The sequence below is a fragment of the Bubalus kerabau genome, chromosome 11 (assembly GCF_029407905.1).
Source record: "Bubalus kerabau isolate K-KA32 ecotype Philippines breed swamp buffalo chromosome 11, PCC_UOA_SB_1v2, whole genome shotgun sequence".
NCBI lineage: Eukaryota > Metazoa > Chordata > Mammalia > Artiodactyla > Bovidae > Bubalus > Bubalus kerabau.
In genome coordinates, this window is record NC_073634.1 from 33,561,326 (window position 1) to 33,585,201 (window position 23,876).

Sequence of the window (23,876 nt, forward strand, 5' to 3'; positions counted from 1 at the left end):
CCATTTTTCCTGCTTGTGTTCTTTTTCTTGGGGATGGTTTTGGTCACCGCCTCATGTACAATGTTACAAACTTCCTTCCATAGTTCTTCAGGCACTCTGTTGACCATCTAATCCCTTGAATCTGTTCATCATCCCTACTGTGTATTGATTTAGGTCATACCTGAATGGCCTGGTGGTTTTTCCTGCTGTCTTCAATTTGAGCCTGAATTTTACTATAAGAAGCTGATGATCTGAGCCATAGTCAGCTCTAGGTCTTGTTTTTGCTGACTGTATAGATCTTATCCATGTTTGGCTGCAAAGAATATAATCAATCTGATTTCAGTATTGACCATCTGATGATGTCCATGTGTAGAGTCCTCTCTTGCATTGTTGGAAGAGGGTGTTTGCTATGACCAGTGCATTCTCTTGGCAAAACTCTGTTAGCCTTTGCCCTGCTTCATTCCGTATTCCAAGGCCAAATTTGCCTCTTACTCCAGGTATCATTTTGTACTCCAAGGCCAAACTTGCTTGTTACTCCAGATGTCTCTTGACTTCCTACTTTTGCATTCCAGTCCTCTATGAAGAAAAGAACATCTTTTTTTGGTGTTAGTTCTAGAAGGTCTTGTAGGTCCTCATAGAACCGTTCAGCTTCTTTGGCATTAGTGGTTGGGGCATAGACATGGATTACTGGGATGCTGAATGGTTTGTCTTGAAAATGAACTGAGATCATTCTGTCATTTTTGAGATTGCATGCAAGTACTGCATTTTAGACTCTTTTGTTGACCATAAGGGCTACTCCATTTCTTCTAAGGGATTCTTGCCCACCTTTAGGTTTTCTTTTGTTTTATACTTTTAGTTCTTACATTAGGTCTTTGATCCATTTTGAGTTAATTTTTGTATATAGTGTGAGGTAAAGGTCCAGCTTCATCTTTTGCATGTGACTGTCCAGTTGTCTCAATACCATTTATTGAAAAGACTGTTTCTTCCATATTGAATGGTCTCGGCACCCTTGTTAAGAATTGATTGATCATCCTTGTCTGTTTACCCTATATCTCCAATGAACCTACCAATTTCCTCCTAATTACCTTCAGCACAGGTGCCATTATTTTTGGGCTTGAACTTCTCCATAGTCTGTTGTGATGAATAAAGTCAATTCCTTTGAGAAGAGATTCAGAGTTTTCTGTTTAAATAACTCTTTCTCCCTTGGGTTAAAGCTCTGAGCCATAGTTCTGTGCTGGGGGTGAGGACAATGATATACTTCTCTTAGAGTGATGTCCCTGTAGGTATAGCTGAGTACTCCATGGAGAGGGTAGCAGCCCCCCGTCGCCTCTACTTGCCTCTTTCAGCAAGGAACTCCTGTTACTGAGCTTGGGCCAGGGTGTTGACGACCACAGATTCTCAGCATCCCACAAGTCAGGGCTGGGTGAAAGAAGAGAACCCCCACCTCTGAGTCATACTTAACTAGAATTTAGCCTCAGCAATAGGGAGCTGAGAGCAGGATTAGGAATGCGGCTCTCTACTGAATTAGGGGCGAGGGAGTCTGGTGTTCTTTGCTGCACTCTCTGTACTGGTATTTCTAGTTCACTGACTGGGCAGGGGTAGGGAGTGGGTTCTGGTTCAGATACCACAGATTGTTGTTGTTGTCACTGAATTGATACAGATTTTCTTGAGTAACTGTTTCTTCATTAGCTGGATGCCCTTAAGATAATTTCCAGAGTTTTAAGTGGTTGTTTTTAAATAATTTTCATCCGTTGGGCTGGAGAGTGGATATGAGGAGCTTGCTTATGCTGTCATGGCAGAATTAGAATTATGATATTTGAATAATAGTGTTTTTAGTGATGTTCAGCAAAGAGTATTATGTAGGGAAAAGAACAAAATGAGAAATGTGTTCTGTAGTAACAGGTGAAATTCACAAAGACTTTTCATTTCATAGAGAATCCTGAAAGACATAATCCTGCCTAGCAATTTAATTTTGATTCTTAACTATTACTAACTGTGGACAAGGGGGATGCAAATCCATTTCAGTTCAGTTTAGTTCAGTCGCTCAGTTGCATCAGACGCTTTGCGACCCTGTGGACTACAGCACACCAGGCCTTCCTGTCCATCACCAATTCCTGGAGCTTACTCAAACTTATGTCCATTGAGTCGGTGATGCCATGCAGCCATCTCGCCCTCTGTCTTCTCCTTCTCCTCCTGCCTTCAATCTTTCCCAGCATCAGGGTCTTTTCAAATGAGTCAGTTCTTCACATCGGGTGGCCAGAGTATTGGAGTTTCAGCTTCAGCATCAGTCCTTCCAGTGAATATTCAGGACGGATTTTCTTTATGATGGACTGGTTGGATCCCCTTTCTGTCCAGGGGACTCTCGAGTCTTTTCCAACACCACAGTTCAGAAGCATCAATTCTTTGATATTCAGCTTTCTTTATAGTCCAACTCTCACATCCATACATGACTACTGTAAAAACCAAAGCTTTGACGAGACAGACCTTTGTTGGCAAAGTAATGTCTTCTGCTTTCTAATATGCTGTATAGGTTGGTCCTAACTTTTCTTCCAAGGCACAAGCGTCTTTTAATTTCATGGCTGCAATCACCATCTGCAGTGATTTTCGAGCCCCCAAAATAAAGTCTGTCACTGTTTCCATTGTTTCCCCATCTATCAGCCATGAAGTGATGGGATCGGATGCCATGATCTTAGTTTTCTGAATGTTGAGTTTTAAGCCAACTTCACTCTCCTCTTTCACTTTCATCAAGAGGCTCTTTAGTTCTTCTTCACTTTCTGCCATAAGGTTGGTGTCATCTGTGTATCTGAGGTTATTGATATTTCTCTCAGCCAGCTTGATTCCAGCTCATGCTTTATCCAGTCCAGTATTTCTCATGCTGTACTCTGCACAGAAGTTAAGTAAGTAGGATGACATCCTTGACGTACTCCTTTCCCGATTTGAAACTAGTCTGTTGTTTCATGTCCAGTTCTAACCACTGCTTCTTGACCTGCATACAGATTTCTCAAGAGGCATGTCAGGTGGTCTGGTATTCCCATCTCTTTAAGAATTTTCCAGTTTTTTGTGATCCACACAGTCAAAGGCTTTGGTGTAGTCAATAAAGCAGATGTTTTTCTGGAACTCTCTTGCTTTTTCAGTGATCCAACAGATGTTGGCAATTTGATCTCTGGTTCCTCTGCCTTTTCTAAATCCCTGGAAGTTCATGGTTCATGTACTGTTGAAGCCTGGCTTGGAGGATTTTGAGCATTACTTTGCTAGCGTGTGAGATGAGTGCAGTTGTGCAGTACTTTGAGCATTCTTTGGCATTGCCTTTCTTTGGGATTGGAATGAAAACTGACCTTGTCCAGTCCTGTGGCCACTATTGAGTTTTTCAAATTTGCTGACATATTGACTGCAGCACTTTTAGAGCATCATCTTTTAGGATTTGAAATAGCTCAATTAGAATTCCATCACCCCCACTAGCTTTGCCCACTTGACTTCGCATTCCAGGATGTCTGGCTCTAGATCAATGGTCACACCATCGTGATTATCTGGGTCATGAAGATCTTTTTTGTACAGTTCTTCTGTGTATTCTTGCCACCTCTTCTTAATATCTTCTGCTTCTGTTAGGTCCATACCATTTCTTTTCTTTATTATGCACATCTTTGCATGAAATGTTTTCTTGGTATCTCTAATTATCTTGAAGAGATCTCTAGTCTTTCCCATTCTATTGTTTTTCTCTATTTCTTTGCATTGATCGGTGAGAAAGGCTTTCTTATCTCTCCTCGCTGTTCTTTGGAACTGTGCATTCAAATGGGTATATCTTTCCTTTTCTCCTTTGCCTTTGGCTTCTCTTCTTTTCACAGCTATTTGGTTGTCCTCAGACAACCATTTTGCCTTTTTCCATTTCTTTTTCATGGGGATTGTCTTGAGCCTCCTGCACAATGTCACAAACCTCTGTCCATAGTTCTTCAGGCACTCTATCAGATCTAATCACTTGAATCTATTTGTCACTTCTACTGTGACAAATAGATTGTCACTTCTACTGTGTAATCGTAAAGGATTTAATTTAGGTTATACCTGTATGGTCTAGTGGTTTTCCCTAATTTCTTCAATTTAAGTCTGAGTTTGGCAATAAGAAGTTCATGATCTGAGCCACAGTCATCTCTCGGTCTTGTTTTTGTTGACTGCATAGAGCTTCTGCATCTTTGGCTGCAAAGAATATAAGCAATCTGATTTGGTATTGACCATCTGGTGATGTCCATGTGTAGAGTCTTCTCTTGTGTTGTTGGAAGACAGTGTTTGCTATGACCAGTGCATTCTCTTGACAAAACTCTATTAGCCTTTGCCCTGCTTCATTCTGTACTCCAAGGCCAAATTTGCCTGTTACTCAAGGTGTTTCTTGACTTCCTACTTTTGCATTCCAGTCCCCTATAATGAAAAGGACATCTATTTTGGATGTTAGTTCTAGAAGGTTTTTTGGTCTTCATAGAACTGTTCAACTTCAGCTTTTTCAGCATTACTGGTTGGGGCGTAAACTTGGATTACTGTGATATTGAATGGTTTGCCTTTGAAACGAACAGAGATCATTCTGTCATTTTTTAGATTACATCCAAGAACTGCATTTCGGACTCTTTTATTTGTTGACTATGATGGCTACTCCATTTCTTCTAAGGGATTCTTGCCCACAGTAGTAGATATAATGGTCACCTGAATTAAATTCATCCATCCCAGTCCATGTTAGTTTGCTGATTCCTAAAATGTCAACGTTCACTCTTGCCATCTCCTATTTGACCACTTCCAATTTGCCTTGATTCATTGACCTAAGAGATCTTCCCTGTAGCTCAAAGGGTTAAGAGTTCTCCTGCAATGCAGTTCGATTCCTGGGTCAGGAAGATCCTCTGGAGAAGGGAATGGCAATCCACACCAGTATTCTTGCCTGGAAAATCCCATGGACAGAGGAGACTGGTGGGGTACAGTCCGTGGGTTCACAAAGAGTCGGACACGACTGAGCAACTAACACTAACACTCTGGACCTAACATTCTAGATTCCTATGCCATATTGCTCTTTACAGTATCGGACCTTGCTTCCATCACCAGTCACATCCACAACTGGGTGTTGTTTTTGCTTTGGCTCTGTCCCTTCATTCTTTCTGGAGTTATTTCTCCACTGATCTCCAGTAGCATATTGGGCACCAAGCGACCTGGGGAGTTCATCTTTCAATGTCCTATCTTTTTGCCTTTTCATACTGTTTATGGGGTTCTCTAGGCAAGAATACTGAAGTGGTTTGCCATTCCTTCTCCAGTGACCCACATTTTGTCAGAACTCTCCACCATGACCCGTCCATCTTGGGTGGCCCTACACAGCATGGCTCATAGTTTCTTTGATTTAGACAAGACTGTGGTCCATGTGATCAGATTGGTTAGTTTTCTGTGATTATGGTTTTCAGTCTGTCTGCCCTCTGATAGAGAAGGATAAGAGGCTTATGGAAGCTTCCTGATGGGAGAGACTGACTGAGGGGGAAACTGGGTCTTGTTTGAAGGGCAGGGCCACAGTCAGTAAATCTTTAATCCAATCTTCTGTTGATGAGTGGGGCTGTGTTTCCTCACTGTTGTTTAACCTGAGGCCAAACTACAGTGGAGGTAATGAAGGTAATGGTGACCTCCTTCAAAAGGTCCCATGCAGGCACTGCCACATTCAGTGCCCCTAACCATACAGCAGGCCGCTGCTGACCCACACCTCCTCTGGTGACTCCTGGACACCCCTGGGGAAGTCTGGGTCAGTCTCTTGAGGGGTCACTGCTCCTTTTTTCTCTGTCCTGGTGCACACAAGGTTTTGTTTGTGCCCTCCAAAAGTCTATTTCCCAGTCCTGTATAAGTTCTGGCAGCTCTATGGTGGGGTTAATGGCGACCTCCTCCAAGAGGGCTTATGTCATACCCAAGTCTGCTGCACCCAGAACCTCTGCCCCTGCAGCAGTCCAGTGCTGACCCCGTACCTCCTCAGGGGACACTCAGACACAGTTCTGTCTCAGTCTCTGTGTGGTCTCTGGGTCCTGGTGTGCACAGGGCTTATTTGAGCCCTCTGAGCATCTCTGGCAGGTATTGGGTTTGATTCTAAACACAATTTTGCCCCTGCTACCACCTTGCTGGGGCTTCTCTGCCCTTTAGTTCAGTCACTTAGTCATGTCTGACTCTTTGCAACCCCATGGACCACAGCATGCCAGGCCTCCCTGTCCATCACCAACTCCCGGAGTTTACTTAAACTCATGTCCATTGAGTCGGTGATGCCATCCAACCATCTCTTCCTCTGTCGTCCCCTCTCCTCCTGCCTTCCATCTTTCCCAGCATCAGGGTCTTTTCCAATGAGTCAGTTCTTCTCATGAGGTGGCCAGAGTATTGGAGCTTCAGCTTCAGCATCAGTCCTTCCAATGAACACCCAGGACTGATCTCCTTTAGGATGGACTGGTTGAATCTCCTTGCAGTCCAAGGGGCTCTCAGGAGTCTTCTCCAACACCACAGTTCAGAAGCATCAATTCTTTGGAGCTCAGTTGGAGCTCAGCTTTCTTTATATCCAACTCTCACATCCATACATGATTACTAGAAAAACCATAGCTTTGACTAGATGGACTTCTGTTGGCAAAGTAATGTCCCTGCTTTTTAATATGCTGTCTAGTTTGGTCATAACTTTTCTTCCAAGGAGTAAGTGTCTTTTAATTTCATGGCTGTAATCACCATCTGCATTGATTTGGGAGCCCCAAAAATAAAGTCTGTCACTGTTTGCAGTTTCCCCATCCACTGGCCGTGAAGTAATGGGACCAGATGTCATGATCTTAGTTTTCTGAATGTTGAGCTTTAAGCCAACTTTTTCACTCTCGCTCATGAGATACTCCACGTCCAAGGTCAGAGAAGCCTCAGCAAGACAGTAGGTGCTGGAGCAGTGGCTGCGCAGCACTGGAGCAGCTGTGAGAAGATACCCATGTACAAGGGCAAAGGGGAAGCCCCGACAAGACGGTAGGAGGGGTGAGTTCACATTTACGGTCAAACCCCATTCCCGCCAGAGATGCTCAGAGGGCTCAAACAAGCCTTGTGTGCACCAGGACCCAGAGACCACACAGAGACTGAGACAGAACTGTGTTTGAGCGTCTCCTGAGGAGGTGCGGATCAGCAGTGGACTGCCACAGGGGCAGGGGCTCTGGGTGCAGCAGACTTGGGTATGGCATAAGCCCTCTTGGAGGAGGTCGCCATTAACCCCACCATAGAGCTGCCAGAACTTACACAGGACTGGGAAATAGACTCTTGGAGGGCACAAACAAAACCTTGTGTGCACCAGGACAGAGGAGAAGGGAGCAGTGACCCCCCCAAGAGACTGACCCAGACTTGCCCGGGAGAATCCATGAGTCTCCGGTGGAGGCGTGGGTCGGCAGTGGTTGGCGGCGCCTGCTGCAGGGTTAGGGGCACTGAGTGTAGCAGTTCTTGCAAAGGACCTTTTGAAGGAGGTCACCATTATCTTCATTACATCTAACATAGTTTGCCCCCAGGTAAATAACGGGGAGGGAACACAGCCCCACCCATCAACAGAAGATTGGATTAAAGATTGACTGAGCATGGCCCTGCCCATCAGAACAAGACCCAGTTTCCCCCTCAGTCAGTCTCTCCTATCAGGAAGCTTCCATAAGCCTCTTATCCTTCTTTATCAGAGAGCAGACAGACTGAAAACCACAATCATACAAAACTAACCAATCTGATCACATGGACCACAATCTAGTCTGAATCAATGAAACTATGAAACTATGCCATGGTGGAGAGTTCTGACAAAATGTGGGTCACTGGAGAAGGGAATGGCAAACCACTTCAGTATTCTTGCCTAGAGAACCCCATAAACAGTATGAATAGGCAAAAAGATAGGACACTGATAGATGAACTCCCCATGTCAGTAGGTGCCCAATATGCTACTGGAGATCAGTGGAGAAATAACTCCAGAAAGAATGAAGAGATGGAGCCACAGCAGCACCCAGTTGTGGATGTGACTGGTGGTAGAAGCAAAGTCCAGTGCTGTAAAAGCAATATTGCATAGGGATCTTCTTTGTTAGGTCCATGAGTCAAGGCAAATTGGAAGTGGTCAAGTAGGAGATGGCAAGAGTGAACATCGACATTTTAGGAATCAGCGAACTAAAATGGACTGGGATGGATGGATTTACCTCCGATGACCAGTATATCTCTGCCCCTCGACGTGAAGTGTCTCCTCACAGTCGCTCCAGTTCTGCACCACTGTTGCTCCAGATCAGTTTAGGTGTCTGTAATCATCACCATTCTGTCTGCATGTGTCTGCAGGAATTTTGAGAGCCATTATGTTCAACATGTCACAAGTGGTACTGATTCTCTTCCCAAAGGTGGAGAGAAGATGGTGGGCTCAGTTTTTTAGGTGATCCTCTGGGACAGTGCTTAGGTCTGTGATCTTGGTTTCCTAGGTACAGAGCCAGATGGACTCCTTCGGACAAACTACAGTTGTGTGTTAACAAATGTTGGTGCTGCTCTGCATGGATTCCATGATGTCATGAAAGGTGAGACTTGAAAAAGAACATAAATAAGCTTCGTCCCTTTTTTGAGATCTGCCTGAATGAGATTTAAACAAATACTGCCAAGGCTAATAGACCCTAGATAAAGGCTTAGTAGCATTTGGCTTACGTTAAAGTACACAGCTTACTGCCTTCTGCTTTTTCCATCTGCTTCTTTCCTGAAGGTAAACAAAGTACTGATGAGAAACCCTTGTGTGCAGAACTTTAGCCAAAAATACATTATACTGATTTAAGGCAGGTGTATGAATTTTATCAAGTCAGACATGCTATTCAGAGGCATTTAGCAAAATACCGCACTTGTTAGAGCCCAAGCATGAAGGGACTGAGGAAACAAAGGTGTAAAGTTCCTGGAAATAATGTACTGGTTTTCCACCCTCCTGTGCATTTTCTTGTTGAGAGTACCCATTATAAATCCTGTTTTGTTCAGGAGAAACTTACAGACTGAAGGTCTGTTTTTAAACTTTCGTCAGTTTTCGCTTGCTGTGTGCTCCTAAGAATATGCGTGTCGAAAGGCATTTCTTTTGCTTCTTAGCATATGATTCTGCGTCCTCACTTTTTAATTTATATCTCTGTATGGCTTTTGGTTTCTTTCCCTCTCTCTTTTCCTTTTGGTGGCTACTGGAGTAGGAGCAGAAAGAGAGGGCCGAGCAGTTATTAAGGACTATTGGAAGTAGGGCTTCTCTTGTAGCTCAGTAGGTAAAGAATCCACTTGCAATGCAAGAGACCTGGGTTCGATTCCTGTTTTGGGGAGATCCCCTGGAGAAGGAAATGGGAACCCACTCCAGTATTCTTGCCTGGAGAATCCCATGGACAGAGGAGCCTGGCAGGGTACAGTTCATGGGGTCACAAGAGACAGACATGACTTAGTGACTAAACCACCACCTTTGGAAGTAGCCCAGGTACCTAGATTTTTCATTGTGGTGTTTAATGTATGGTTAGTGACCAATTAATGGTTTCACAGAAAATATATTTTAAAAACTTAAGATTTTGTCAGATTGCATGTATAAAATGTGTATATTGGGGGCCCTTCTATAAACTGACACATAACCTGTGTTACTGGGAATCTATCTTAGTCCCAGTAGTATTACCCAATACCGCCTTAGTCTTGAGAATCGTCCTTTTTGAGGCTTGTCTTCAATTATAAGGAACTGTAGAAGTTGCTGTACTTCTGGAGCTAGCTCTGGTTGCAGAAATCACAGCTTGCATAGACAGATTTGGTGGCAGGTAACGATAATGAGTCCCAACGCTGCAGAACCTAGTCTGGTCCATAGAAAACCCAAGGGACTAGTACTTTTTTCCTGTGCAGCTTTTGATTTGGGGAGCTCAGACTTAACCATAGTCTTCTATTCCAGAACTAGGCCATTGAAACCACAAACTGCTCTGTGACTACAGATTTTTTGGTTTTGTTTCCTAAGTTTTCCTGTGCTAATATTACGATTTGTTCTTACTAGTATTTTCTCTGGAATTTTGATAAAGGAGGGGCTAGAGCCATGGAGGGGGGCTATCCATTGAGAAGGATCTTAAAGCTTTATTTACATTGAAAAATCTTGATTTTATTTATATTTCTATAAATAATAATAATGTGTTTCTAAGTTTTCTGAAGATGCTTTTGTTCATATGTGGCATTAGATGCTGAGTGGTCCAAATCAAAGGATGCTGCTGTTACTATTTGTCAAGAGCTGGTGGAGATTATGGGAGGATCAGAGGCCCCCTAAGCCCTTTTTGTGCCTCTGCTTGTTTCTGTTCTTGAAAGTGTGCATAATATAAATTTAAAATATTGGGAAACATGAAGAATGGTTGGCAAGCAGATTATGGGCTCTTGTTGATAGGTTTACAGTTCAAATCTGTCTTCTTACCTAGTTGGAAGAATGTTGTGTATCTCTCATATCTCTCAGAGTCAGCATTAACTGGCATTAACAGAATAAACTTTGTTTTTAAGAGAGCTCTTATTTCAAATCTTTTCCCTTGATCCTTTGCCTTGCATAATTGCTTGGTCCAAGTTGGGAAAAAGGGAAGAAGGCAGGCAAGCAAGCAGGCAGGCTGGTCTTAATATAAAAAGTGAGGGAGAGAGATTTATAAAAATGTGTGTCCTACAAGGAATTAAAATGGGAGTGAATTAATCTTTTAACAAGTGAGAATTGTTTGATCTTTAGTCTCAAGTCTAAAGCAGGTAGACTGATAGGAAACATTAAACAAAAATAAATCTCTAGTCTAGGTCACATGATTTCCTTGTTCTTTTTGAAGTTAAAATTTAACGTCAAGGAACACCCTAAATAATTAAAATATTTAGATTCAATAAATAAAGAGTAAACAGTTGAATGGGGAGAATTATTATAGTCAAACTACAGTAGCTTTGATCCACTAGAAGCCATGGGAGGGTTCTTAGTATTATACATCTTTTATAAGTATTTTAATTACCTATACAGTCAGCCAAGATTGCCTGCCAGCTCAGTTGTATTATAGCATTGTATACAGACAGTAAAATATTGAGTAAAACTTTCTGTGGTGTGTATAAAGATGATGTCAGCTTTGGGAGCTAGCAAGTTTAGTATACCAAAAATGTCCAGCATTCCAACTGAATTTTTATTCACTTGGCTGTCTTATGAATTTATAGAAGATAATCATTTATTTTTTAAAATATATTAGACATAATAGTAATGTACCATTTAGTTGGTTTCTTCACTGTGACAGCTGTACCATATTAACATAGGATGTTAACCATAGTGAACACTGGCTAAGGGTATCTGGAAACTCTGTAAATTTTTTATAAATCTAAGCCTATCCTAAAAACTTTTGTATGTAAAAGTTTACATATATTTGTATATATACATACAATGTATATAAATAACAGAGTTTCTTAGCTTGAAATTTTAGTAAAAGAAATCTTCATAAAACAGTGATTTTATGCTAAAAATATTATGATAATACCACGTTGAATCTCTTTCTAGTCTTTAATAAGTAAATTTAAATTGTGCTGAAATATCATGGTCATACCACGTTAAATCTCTAATTTCTAAATAGTCTTATTTCCTCTTATTTATCTATAGTCTAAAATCAACTAAATTTCTTGATTCTGAATAAATGAAGGTCTTCGTATACATGCCTGCTGTAACAATTAATTTCCATGTCTTGTGATCTATTTTTCGCTTTGTTGGTAGTGATAATGCTGTTGTAACTGAAGTAGTCTAAAAATTCAGAGGAGGCTGTATTGTAAGCTCTTTATTATTTACAAATATAGTTGTCCTTCCTCACAAATCAATGTTGTCTTGCTAATTCTGTTTCCCCCTTATTTTCAGGATGAAATTATTTTATTTCTCAGAGACCCGGAAAACCCCAAGTTTAGCTGTTTGGCGAGTTTTACCTACTGCTGTTTCTCTCAACATGTTTCTGTCTAAGCCTCTCTTCTATGCTTTTAGAACCACAGGCCTTTGTTGTAATTTTCTTGGACTGGAGGCAGTAGAATGTGAAGCCAGACGTTGCAGTGTCTAATCCTTATTTGGCTGTGCAGACCTTTCTTATTGTTAAAGTATGTTCTGGCAAACTAGTTAAGATCCAATAAGGACTGTGGATCACCATGCCTGTGTTGGCTGTTCTTTTCCAGCCTCATGGTTTGTTTATATAAGCACAATAAAAATTCTCATTTGTGCCTACTAGACTGTCAAAACAAAGTTTTTAACTGGTAAATACTGGTTAGGGTCATTTACGCAGCACTAGAATAAGGACTGACTCTCAAATGAAGGAGACCGAGACCCACATGCTCTAGGCTATAATAGTGACCCCAGGATGGTGTTAAGAGACCCTCACTACTCTCTATTCTTCGCATGTGGACTTGAAACCTAATTGAGATTCAGCCCAATTATGATATTTGGGACCATCTTTTGTCAGACTTGTTTTGTAAATTTGTAAGCATAGAAATGAGAGGTCAACGGGTTGGTTGACTGTATCCAACTTGTATATAGATACTGATGAGTTTTCATTTGATTGGGTTCATAGATATTTCCAAACATTATAGTCAAAAGGCTACAATAGAGCTTGAACTTCCAACAACCACCCAGAAGCTCATAACAACTAATGACTGCATCCTGTCATCAGTAGTGGCGTTGACAAATGGAGCAGGAAAGGTAATTTTTCTCTGGTTTATATTGACGTTAAATTAAATTCTTAAATGTACTCTTTTTTTTTTCTTGATTGACATATTAGAAAAATTAATCTGTAAAAGGATTTTAGATTATCAGCGTTTTTCGTAAAATAAAGTTGTCTCCCTTTTCCTCCTTCCTACCTAATATGTGACACAATACGGAATGCTGTTAAATGTTTGTGATGAGTAAGTGGTTCACTCACTGTTGATGTTTTAGATACCAGGTGGTCTCACTATAGATCCTGGTGTGTATTCAAGGTCTGCTATACAGAAATTGGGGTATAGAAAAAGATTTATAAGACTTTTTATTAGTGTTCTGTTTTTTCTCCACCAAGATTTTTGTTTGTACGTTTGTGGTTTTGTACCTTAATTCATACTTTTAAGGTGACTTCAACACATGTCTTCTCATTGAATTCTTAATATTAGATGATCATTTGGATCATTAAGTACTTAATTATTGTCATACACTGACCGGAGTGCAGTTTCTTTAAAAATTGTTCTCTGTGGGCTAACTGCTTTCAGTAGATGTCATGTTCTCATTGCACGTTAATGTAAGTCAAAGTTGCTCAGTCGTGTCTGACTGTGCGACCCCATGAACTATACAGTCCATGGAATTCTCCAGGCCAGAATACTAGAGTGGGGTAGCTTTTCCATTCTCCAGGGGATCTTCCCAACCCAGGGATCGAACCCGGGTCTCCCACATTGCAGGCGGATTCTTTTTTTTTTTTGGTGTTGATTCTTTTTTTTTTAATTAATTAATTTATTTTTTTACTTTAAATATTGTATTGGTTTTGCCATACATGGACATGAATCCGCCATGGGTGTACATGTTCCCCATCCTGAACCCCCCTCCCACCTCCCTCCCCATCCCATCCCTCTGGGTCATCCCAGTACACCAGCCCTGAGCACCCTGTATCATGCATTGAACCTGGACTGGCGATTCGTTTCACATGTGATAATTTACATGTTTCAATGCCATTCTCCCATATCATCTCACCCTCATCCTCTCCCACAGAGTCCCAGAGACTGTTCTATACATCTGTGTCTCTTTTGCTATCTCGCATATAGGGTTATCATTACCATCTTTCTAAATTCCATATATATGCATTAGTATTACTGTACTGGTGTTTTTCTTTCTGGCTTACTTCACTCTGTATAATAGGCTCCAGTTTCATCCACCTCCTTAGAACTGATTCAAATGTATTCTTTTTAATGGCCGAGTAATATTCCATTGTGTATATGTACCACAGCTTTCTTATCCATTCATCTGCTGATGGACATCTAGGTTGCTTCCATGTCCTGGCTATTATAAACAGTGCTGCGATGAACATTGGGGTAACAAGTGTCTCTCTCAATTCTGGTTTCCTTGGTGTGTATGCCCAGCAGTGGGATTGCTGGGTCATATGGCAGTTATATTTCCAGTTTTTTAAGGAATCTCCACACTGTTCTCCATAGTGGCTGTACTAGTTTGCATTCCTACCAACGGTGTAAGAGGGTTGCAGGCGGATTCTTTACCAGCTGAGCCATAAGGGAAGCCCAAGAATACTGGAGTGGGTAGCCTATCCCTTCTCCAGTGGATCTTCCCGACCCAGGAATCATACTGGGGTCTCCTGCATTGCAGGCAGATTCTTTACCAACTGAGTTCTCAGGGAAGACATGTTCATGTGGCTGTCATCAAAGCCTTTAGTGACTAAGATTTCTCTGAGAACTACCCATACATATAAAACTGAAAGGGCTGTATTCAGGACTATCTTAGCCCATTTATTTCAACAGATCCAACATAATATCTCAAGAAAATGCTAATCTCTATCTGTGTTATATACCATTATTTTTCTGACAGTTAGTAGGAGGGAGCATACTTTTTTCAAGTGGTTTAAGTTAATCAGAAATGATCATAGATTATATTAGATATTCAGTGTTATCTTTCCCAAAGTCAGACTGGTCTTCGTGACAGTTTGCTCTTGTTTAGGGCTGTAGTTAAAGGGTGTTATGAGATTCTGTCAACTCAGATCAGTGCCTACAGGACTCCTTAGCCAGATTATCCTCACTGCCTCCTCTGTAACGCTTTCATCTACACGCATTCTGGAAACTTTCTGATGATGATTTTAACTTTGATTCAATTAAGGAAAATTCTGAAAAAAAGAGAATATTGACATTTTACAGGAGTCTTTGTATTTGTCACTTTTTAATGAGAACTCTGGAATATTAAATTCCTGAATGCTTCATAGTTTATTTTAGATTTACTTTGCCTGAAACCTTAACAGTTGTCTCAAGGAAAGGTTTTGATCTTCACTCAGAAATTTTTATTAAAATGGTTTTTAAAATAATTATCTGAATTAAGTATTAGTTGATGGCAGCTGAATACTTAGCTAATGTGATTTGATTAAACTAAATTTTATCATTTGTAATTTTTAAAAAACCCACTAGGAAGGTATAACATATGCATATTAAAGAACACATGGGGAATACAGAAATATTAGAGAGGAAAGAAAGTAAACTTTACTATATACTACCACGACCTAAATGCAGCTTCTAGGTATGTCTCATCTATGTCATGTAAATGGAATATACAACTCAAGATTTTTAGAGTTTTGATTTTTCTAAATACTACCTAACATAGAATTTCATTTGATATAGTAAAATATTGATGAAGAAGATAACCTTTTAGATCATTAGTGAGTGCTTTCTTTTTGAGCAGTGTTTGCCAAAGTAAAATACTCTTGTTTCACAAGTCACATGTTCTTATTTATTGAAACTGAATACTCTTGAATATATCCAAGACTTTAATTTTTCTGGCTAATAACTTTCTTAGACATTTTAATTTATATCACCATTTTGTATAGACTGTAGATTCAAAATCATGGCTTAGAAAAAAATACAGTCATGGATCTTTGTTGTTGTAAGCAAATGTTAAATCTGTAAATGACAAGGGTCTACTGAATTTTCAGTCAATTTCTTTCCTATTTTATTTGTAATGCACAGATTGAAATTTACAGAGTGAAATTTAAGTAGAAATTATATATTCAAGATGCTTGTGTCATTTCTTGTGTTGGAGTATGAAACAGTCAAAGTTAAGATGCAAATGGAATGTATAAACCCAAACATACATATTTGGAGCACAGGCGCAGATTTGGTGAGGTAAACAGCTCATAAACATTGTCTACAGAATAAATCAGAATCAGCCTTGGTTTTCAGAAACAGTAGAATACACACGTCACCAGTCTGGACTGAAAATTTTAACTGATGTTGTATTTATTATAAATCATTGCCTAAGTATTCTCTTCAAATAAGTAAATGTGGGCTTTTGAGCATGTGTTGAACTTTCATTTCCATTCTCAGTATCCTTAACTTTGCTCTGAAAACTGTTAGATATATATTTTAAATATATTATTGGAAAACAAAATCGATCTTCTTGTCACACTTGGTTTAGATTGCATCTTTCTTCAGCAACAACGTGGACTACTTCATTGCTTCCCTGAGCTATGGGCCCAAGACAGGGAGTGGATTCATCAGTCCTCTTTCAGCCGAATGCATGCTGCAGTATAAGAAAAAAGCTGCTGCCTATATGAAGGCTTTGAGAAAGGTTTGTGAGCTCCTGTTAACATTTAAATCAGAGGGAAAATCTGAAATAATTCCAGAGAATGGAAATAGTTTCCCCACAGTTTATATTTATGTTTTATACAATTTTGAGGAGCAGGTGCTTGGTGGGTGTTACAAGGGTGGGAGGACTTTGGAAAGTAGGATATGACGGAGACCCAAACCTCACCTCTTGGGCTGTGTTAGATTTCCGTTTCCAGCACCTGATAGAGTTTAGGGTGAGATAGCCAGGCAGCCAATAAGCGTCAAACTTCAGGAAATCTTAAGCTTGTAGAAACAACAAAAAAATTGAAGTACATTTATAATTTTTTCTCAATATAATGCAAATACATGATCATTACAAAAAGAAATCAGAAGAAATATTTCTGTACAAGAAGAAAATTATGGTGCATCAAATTTCACCACCCAAAGGTAGCTACTGTTAACTTTGTTACAGTATATCTCTAGCTCCCTAAAATTTTAATGTATATACATTCATGCATGTGCACACACACTATAAAAGCAGTAATTCTGGATACATACACTGTTTTAGAATTGTTTTTTTCCCTTTTAATGCATTGTGGATATCTTTATATATCAAAAATATGTATCTATACTTATAAATTGCTATCATTTTAATGCATCTAGTATTTTATATATAGTATTTCACTCTGTAAATGTGTAATAATTTAATTAAGCCAAGCCATCATTGCTCATGGAGTTTTAGGTTGCTTCCTATTTTTCACTGTTACATGCAACACTACATGGCATATTCTTGCACATAGAACTTTGTGTATTTGTTTTTACCTTCTCATTTCTTTTTAACTTTTAGTTACACATAATGCATGAAATTACATGAGAACATTATAGGTAAATTACAATTCCTAATTCCAGTTCCTTTTCAGTGGTAGTTGTAGTTATCAGTTTGATGTGTAACTTTCCAGACTCTTTTGGAATATTTATACTCATCTGTATAAATTTTGAACTATACATAATATAAAGACTTTTCTAAATTTGTTTTTTTTTTAAAAAAACCTGTATGCATGTTTCATTGTGTAGCTTTCTTCATTTAAAGTAAGTTTTAGAGATCTATATCAATACATATGATGGCTACTATGTTCATTTTAAACACAGCATGGAATTCTATACTGTAAACGTTCCATGGTTCATTTAGGTATTCTCCTTTTGGAGGGCATTTAGGTTGATTCCAGTTTTTCACTGTTAGAATTATACTTCAATGGATAACTTTGTAAATGCCTCCTTGGGCGTATGTGTGGAATACTGAGAGGTGGAACATTCTGATGATGTGATTTGCCTATTTTAAATTTTAATATTTACTGCCAGATTACCCTTAAGGGCGGTTGTATACTCCTAGTAACGTATAAGGTGACCTAAATGTTTTAATTATTAATTCCTAAAGATGGAATTGTTTGTTCAGAGTGTGTAAATGTTTCACATTTTGATAATGTTTTTTTCCTGACTACACTTCGAGAAGGTTACCTGTTTATAATTTACCAGCAATAGAGGTATAAATCTAACCCGTAAATTTCATTTGTCAATCTCAGAGATAAGAGGTTTCTTGTTATTGTTTTAACTTGCATTTCTCTGCTTATTATTGAAATGGAACGTCCTTTCATAAATTACTGTTTATATTATTCTATCAATTCCTGCTTAAATTGTTCACCTATTTTTAAATAAATGTTCCTAATTAGGTTTGAAAAGAGCTCTCTTTGTGTTAAGGATTCTAGTCCTTTGTTTATGTTGGAAATATTTTCCCCTCAGTTTGCTGCAGTAATTTTTCAAAGTTCAGAAGTTTCAATTTTTTTATCATCAAGCCATTCTTTTTCTTTATGGTGATGATTCTCAGGGCAATCTTGGAAAGTCAGGGTACTTTTCAACATTATAGATGTGTTCACCTGTATTTTCTTTTTTCTTTAATATTTAGATTTTTTATTTTATAATTACCAAAAGAGTTTTCTTTAGACATAAATTATATTAATCATTTTGATCACTCTTGAATATTTTATATGCACACGTGTGTATGCGCTCAGTGATTCAGTCGTGTCCAACTCTTTATGATGCGGTGCCCTGTAGCCTGCCAGGCTCCTCTGTCCATGGAATTTTCCAGGCTAGAATACTGGGGTGGGTTGTCATTTCCTACTCCAGGGCACCTGTTTTTTTCTTCCGGTATTTTTGTGGTCTGAACTTTTTAGATTGAAATCTTCAACCCATCTTGAATTTATTTATTTTGATATACAGTATGAAATCAGGGTCTAAATTTTCTGAATTATTAGCTGGTTGTCCTTGCATGATTTATCCAGTTTATCTTTTCTCAATTGATGTAAAAATGCAACATTTGTCACATAATACATTTTTGTATGTGCTTTTATCTGTTTCTAGATTTTCTATGTCATTCTTTTATCTGTCTATTTTGGTGCAAGTCCTATGATTTTAGAGAGTGTTGCTTATAACTGGTATGACATGTTCCCCTTCATTCTTTGTTTTTTTTAAGTTTCTTTTTCACATGTATTAAAGGAACTAGTCTGTGTAGACACACACCTGAATTTTATTATTAAACTTCATTTAGCACTTTTATTTGTAAGGTCAGGGAAATCATGCAGCTTTTTTCTTTAATTCTTATGATGCTTTCTCCATAGCCCCTCTTGGAATCTGTGCCTTATGAAGAAGCTCTGGCAAACCGCCGGGTCCTTCTCAGCTCTACTGAAAGTCGAGAAGGCCTTGCACAACAGGTATGGTGTTGGGAAAATCATGATGCTTGCTAAAGATAATGAATGTTAAATCCCCTGTGGAAGGTTTTTAACATACATTGAGAGATTTAAAAGGCTATGTAAGTAAACGTCTAAAATTAACACATGTACCATAAGCATAATTCATTGAAAAACACTTGTTGATACTCTAAGTCATCCTGATTCAGTTGGTGTTATAATTGCCAATAAAGAAATATCAGCATACTTTTGCCATGCTGATTAATAATTTAGGCTAGATTTAAATGTCTGAAGTAATAAGGCAAAAAGGGGAGAAGGCTAGAGAGTCAGTGAGTTATTTTTATTTCTTAAAGGAGCAGGAATGAAAAATTTCCAGTACTCTATTGGTCAGTTGAATTTGGAGGTAGGTGGAGGTAGGCAGTACTGGTTTTTTCAGAAGTTGGTACAATCTGACACCACTTTAGCATTTGCCAGCAGTTTATTTACTTTAAATTTATTTACTTTACCTGGCTTGCTTTTAGTTTTAGAAATATTTCTTTTAAAGAGGGCACAGATTTATCTGAGAGTGTTTTGCCTAAGCTGACCTTGTTTTCATTTTTGGATATGTAGCACTTATCTTTTCAACATTAATCCGAGAGGATGTTGAAACTGAAAATTTAATCCACATAATAATTCCTAAAAAACAAAATTCCTGAGACAGTGAAATGTGGAGTATCTTAATTTATTTTGGATGTCTGTCTTATTTTATGTGAGGAAGGTTAAGGCTCGAAGCAATTAAGAAGTTTTTATCCAAAGTATTAATAACTAATAAGTGGCAGAAGGGTCTGACAACAGAGCTATTGCTTTTCCCACTCTGGCATAGACCAGCTGCAGGCTAATCTGATAAGAACTCCAGTCTCACACCTGCCTGTCTAAATTGAGGACAAAAGAGTCTGAAATGCAGTACTTGGATGCAGTCTCAAAAACGACAGAATGATCTCTGTTCATTTCCAAGGCAAACCATTCAATATCACAGTAATCCAAGTCTATGCCCCAACGAGTAACGCTGAAGAAGCTGAAGTTGAATGGTTCTATGAAGACCTACAAGAACTTTTAGAACTAATACCCAAAAAAGATGTCCTTTTCATTATAGGGGACTGGAATGCAAAAGTAGGAAGTCAAGAAACACCTGGGGTAACAGGCAAATTTGGCCTTGGAATAAGGAATGAAGCAGGGCAAAGACTAATAGAGTTTTGCCAAGAAAATGCACTGGTCATAACAAACACCCTCTTCGAACAACACAAGAGAAGACTCTACACATGGACATCACCAGATGGTCAACACTGAAATCAGACTGATTATATTCTTTGCAGCCAAAGATGGAGAAGCTCTATACAGTCAGCAAAAACAAGACCAGGAGCTGACTGTGGCTCAGAGCATGAACTCCTTATTGCCAAATTCAGACTTAAATTGAAGAAAGTAGGGAAAACCACTAGACCATTCAGGTATGACCTAAATCAAATCCCTTATGATTATACAATGGAAGTGAGAAATAGATTTAAGGGTCTAGATCTGATAGATAGAGTGCCTGATGAACTGTGGAATGAGGTTCATGACATTGTACAGGAGACAGGGATCAAGACCATCCCTGTGGAAAAGAAATGCAAAAAAGCAAAATGGCTGTCTGGGGAGGCCTTACAAATAGCTGTGAAAAGAAGAGAAGTGAAAAGCAAAGGAGAAAAGGAAAGATACAAGCATCTGAATGCAGAGTTCTGAATGCCGAGTTCCAAAGAATAGCAAGAAGAGATAAGAAAGCCTTCTTCAGCGATCAGTGCAAAGAAATAGAGGAAAACAGCAGAATGGGAAAGACTAGGGAATCTCTTCAAGAAAATCAGAGATACCAAAGGAACATTTCATGCAAAGATGAGCTCGATAAAGGACAGAAATGGTATGGACCTAATAGAAGCAGAAGATATTAAGAAGAGATGGCAAGAATACACAGAAGAACTGTACAAAAAAGATCTTCATGACCCAGATAATCACGATGGTGTGATCACTGACCTAGAGCCAGACATCCTGGAATGTGAAGTCAAGTGGGCCTTAGAAAGCATCACTATGAACAAAGCTAGTGGAGGTGATGGAATTCCAGTTGAGCTATTCCAAATCCTGAAAGATGATGCTGTGAAAGTGCTGCACTCAATATGCCAGCAAATTTGGAAAACTCAGCAGTGGCCACAGGACTGGAAAAGGTCAGTTTTCATTTCCAATCCCAAAGAAAGGCAATGCCAAAGAATGCTCAAACTACCGCACAATTGCACTCATCTCACATGCTAGTAAAGTAATGCTTAAAATTCTCCAAGCTAGGCTTCAGCAATATGTGAACCGTGAACTTCCTGATGTTCAAGCTGGTTTTAGGGAAGGCAGAGGAACCATAGATCAAATTGTCAACATCCACTGGATCATGGAAAAAGCAAGAGAGTTCCAGAAAAACATCTATTTCTGCTTTATTGACTATGCCAAAGCCTTTGACTGTGTGGATCACAAGAAACTGGAAAATTCTGAAAGAGATGGGAATGCCAGACCAGCTGATCTTCCTCTTGAGAAATTTGTATGCAGGTCAGGAAGCAACAGTTAGAACTGGACATGGAACAACAGACTGGTTCCAAATAGGAAAAGGAGTACGTCAAGGCTGTATATTGTCACCCTGTTTATTTAACTTCTATGCAGAGTACATCATGAGAAATGCTGGACTGGAAGAAACACAAACTGGAATCAAGATTGCCGGGAGAAATATCAATAATCTCAGATATGCAGATGACACCACCCTTATGGCAGAAAGTGAAGAGGAACTCAAAAACCTCTTGATGAAAGTGAAAGTGGAGAGTGAAAAAGTTGGCTTAAAGCTCAACATTCAGAAAACGAAGATCATGGCATCCGGTCCCGTCACTTCATGGGAAATAGATGGGGAAACAGTGGAAACAGTGTCAGACTTTATTTTTCTGGGCTCCAAAATCACTGCAGATGGTGACTGCAGCCGTGAAATTCAAAGACGCTTACTCCTTGGAAGGAAAGTTATGACCAACCTAGATAGCATATTCAAAAGCAGAGACATTACTTTGCCAACAAAGGTCCGTCTAGTCAAGGCTATGGTTTTTCCTGTGGTCATATATGGATGTGAGAGTTGGACTGTGAAGAAGGCTGAGCGCCGAAGAATTGATGCTTCTGAGCTGTGGTGTTGGAGAAGACTCTTGAGAGTCCCTTGGACTGCGAGGAGATCCAACCAGTCCATTCTGAAGGAGATCAGCCCTGGGGTTTCTTTGGAAGGAATGATGCTAAAGCTGAAACTCCAGTACTTTGGCCACCGCATGCGAAAAGTTGACTCATTGGAAAAGACTGATGCTGGGAGGGATTGGGGGCAGAAGGAGAAGGGGACCACAGAGGATGAGGTGGCTGGATGGCATCACTGACTCGATGGACATGAGTCTCAGTGAACTCCGGGAGTTGGTGATGGACAGGGAGGCCTGGCGTGCTGCGATTCATGGGGTCGATTCATCGGGTCGCAGAGTCGGACACGACTGAGCGACTGATCTGATCTGATCTCATCTGATCTACCTTGCAGGGTCTCATAAGCATTAATTGAATCAAGCCAGTAGGAGGCAGTGTAACATGGTGAAAAGAATCAGACTAATGAACCAGACAGACATGTGAGGTCCCCAATCCTGGCTCTGCCTTTAGCTTAGCAAGGATTCAGCTCCTGGAACTTCAGTTCTCCTCTTCGAAAAGTGAGAATTGTAAGACTGTTAGGAGGCTTCCGTGGGATACTGGCAGGAAAATATATGAACAGTGTCTGCTACGTGGTAATTGCTCAGTCATTTGGTAAAGCATTTGGAATTCACTGAAAGGTTGCTTTTGTTTTTATTTAATTCTCAAGCTTTCATTTGCCTTGAGAATTAGCTTTTTAAAAACTCCTTATTTAAGTACAACATAAAGAAAAGTATATAAATTATTAATATATTCCAGTTAATTTTCACAAGTAAACACTTTAACCAGTAGCTAGATGAAATTTTTGGAAAAGATATAATCTTACATGAAGAAATGTATTAAAAAAAATACTTACTGGGACCCCAGAAGCCTTCCTCATGCCCCTCTCCAGTTGCTGCTCTCCTCTTTTCCAAAGATAACTATAATCCTGCATTCTTTGTTTTGTTACATAATACTGAACTTTATATTAAAAGAGAACTATGCTGCATCTCTTTCAAATCTGGCTTCTTTTGTTCAACATCATGTATGTGATATTCCATCCATGTTACATGTAGTTGTGTTTGGTCCATTTTCATTCATGTTGAGTATTCTACTGTGTGAATTACATAATTTATCCATTCTTACAGCTTATGGAAAAGGTCCGTTTTCATTCCAGTCCCAAAGAAAGGCAATGCCAGAGAATGTTCAAACTACCGTACAATTGCACTCATTTCACACGCTAGCAAAGTAATGCTCAAAATTCTCCAAGCCAGGCTTCAACGGTACGTGAACCGAGAACTTCCAGATGTTCAAGCTGGTTTTAGAAAAGGCAGAGGAACCAGATATCAAACTGCCAACATACATTAGGTCATAGAAAAAGCAAGAGAATTCCAGAAAAGCATCTACTTCTGCTTCATTGACTATGCCAAAGCCTTTGAATGTGGATCACAACAAACTGTGGAAAATATTTAAAGTGAAGGGAATATGAGGCCACCTTACCTGCCTCCTGAGAAACCTGTATGCAGGACAAGAAGCAGCAGTTAGAACATGGAACAACAGACTAGTACCAAATTGGGAAAGGACTATGTCAAGATTGTATATTGTCACCCTGCTTATTTAACTTATATGCAGGGTACATCATGAAAAATGCTGGGCAGGATGTAGCACAAGCTGGAATCAAGATTG

General features: G+C 39.5%; 1 protein-coding gene across 1 annotated transcript in view; it reads left to right on the plus strand.

Annotated features, from left to right (window-relative positions):
• Positions 1-23,876, plus strand: part of PPP1R21 (protein phosphatase 1 regulatory subunit 21) — a 71,771-nt gene that overhangs the window by 35,857 nt on the left and 12,038 nt on the right. The window contains exons 13-16 of the mRNA XM_055540045.1: positions 8,424-8,516; positions 12,525-12,652; positions 16,100-16,252; positions 18,903-18,995. Of these exons, the coding sequence (XP_055396020.1) occupies positions 8,424-8,516; positions 12,525-12,652; positions 16,100-16,252; positions 18,903-18,995 (467 nt within the window). The remainder of the gene's footprint in view (positions 1-8,423; positions 8,517-12,524; positions 12,653-16,099; positions 16,253-18,902; positions 18,996-23,876) is intronic.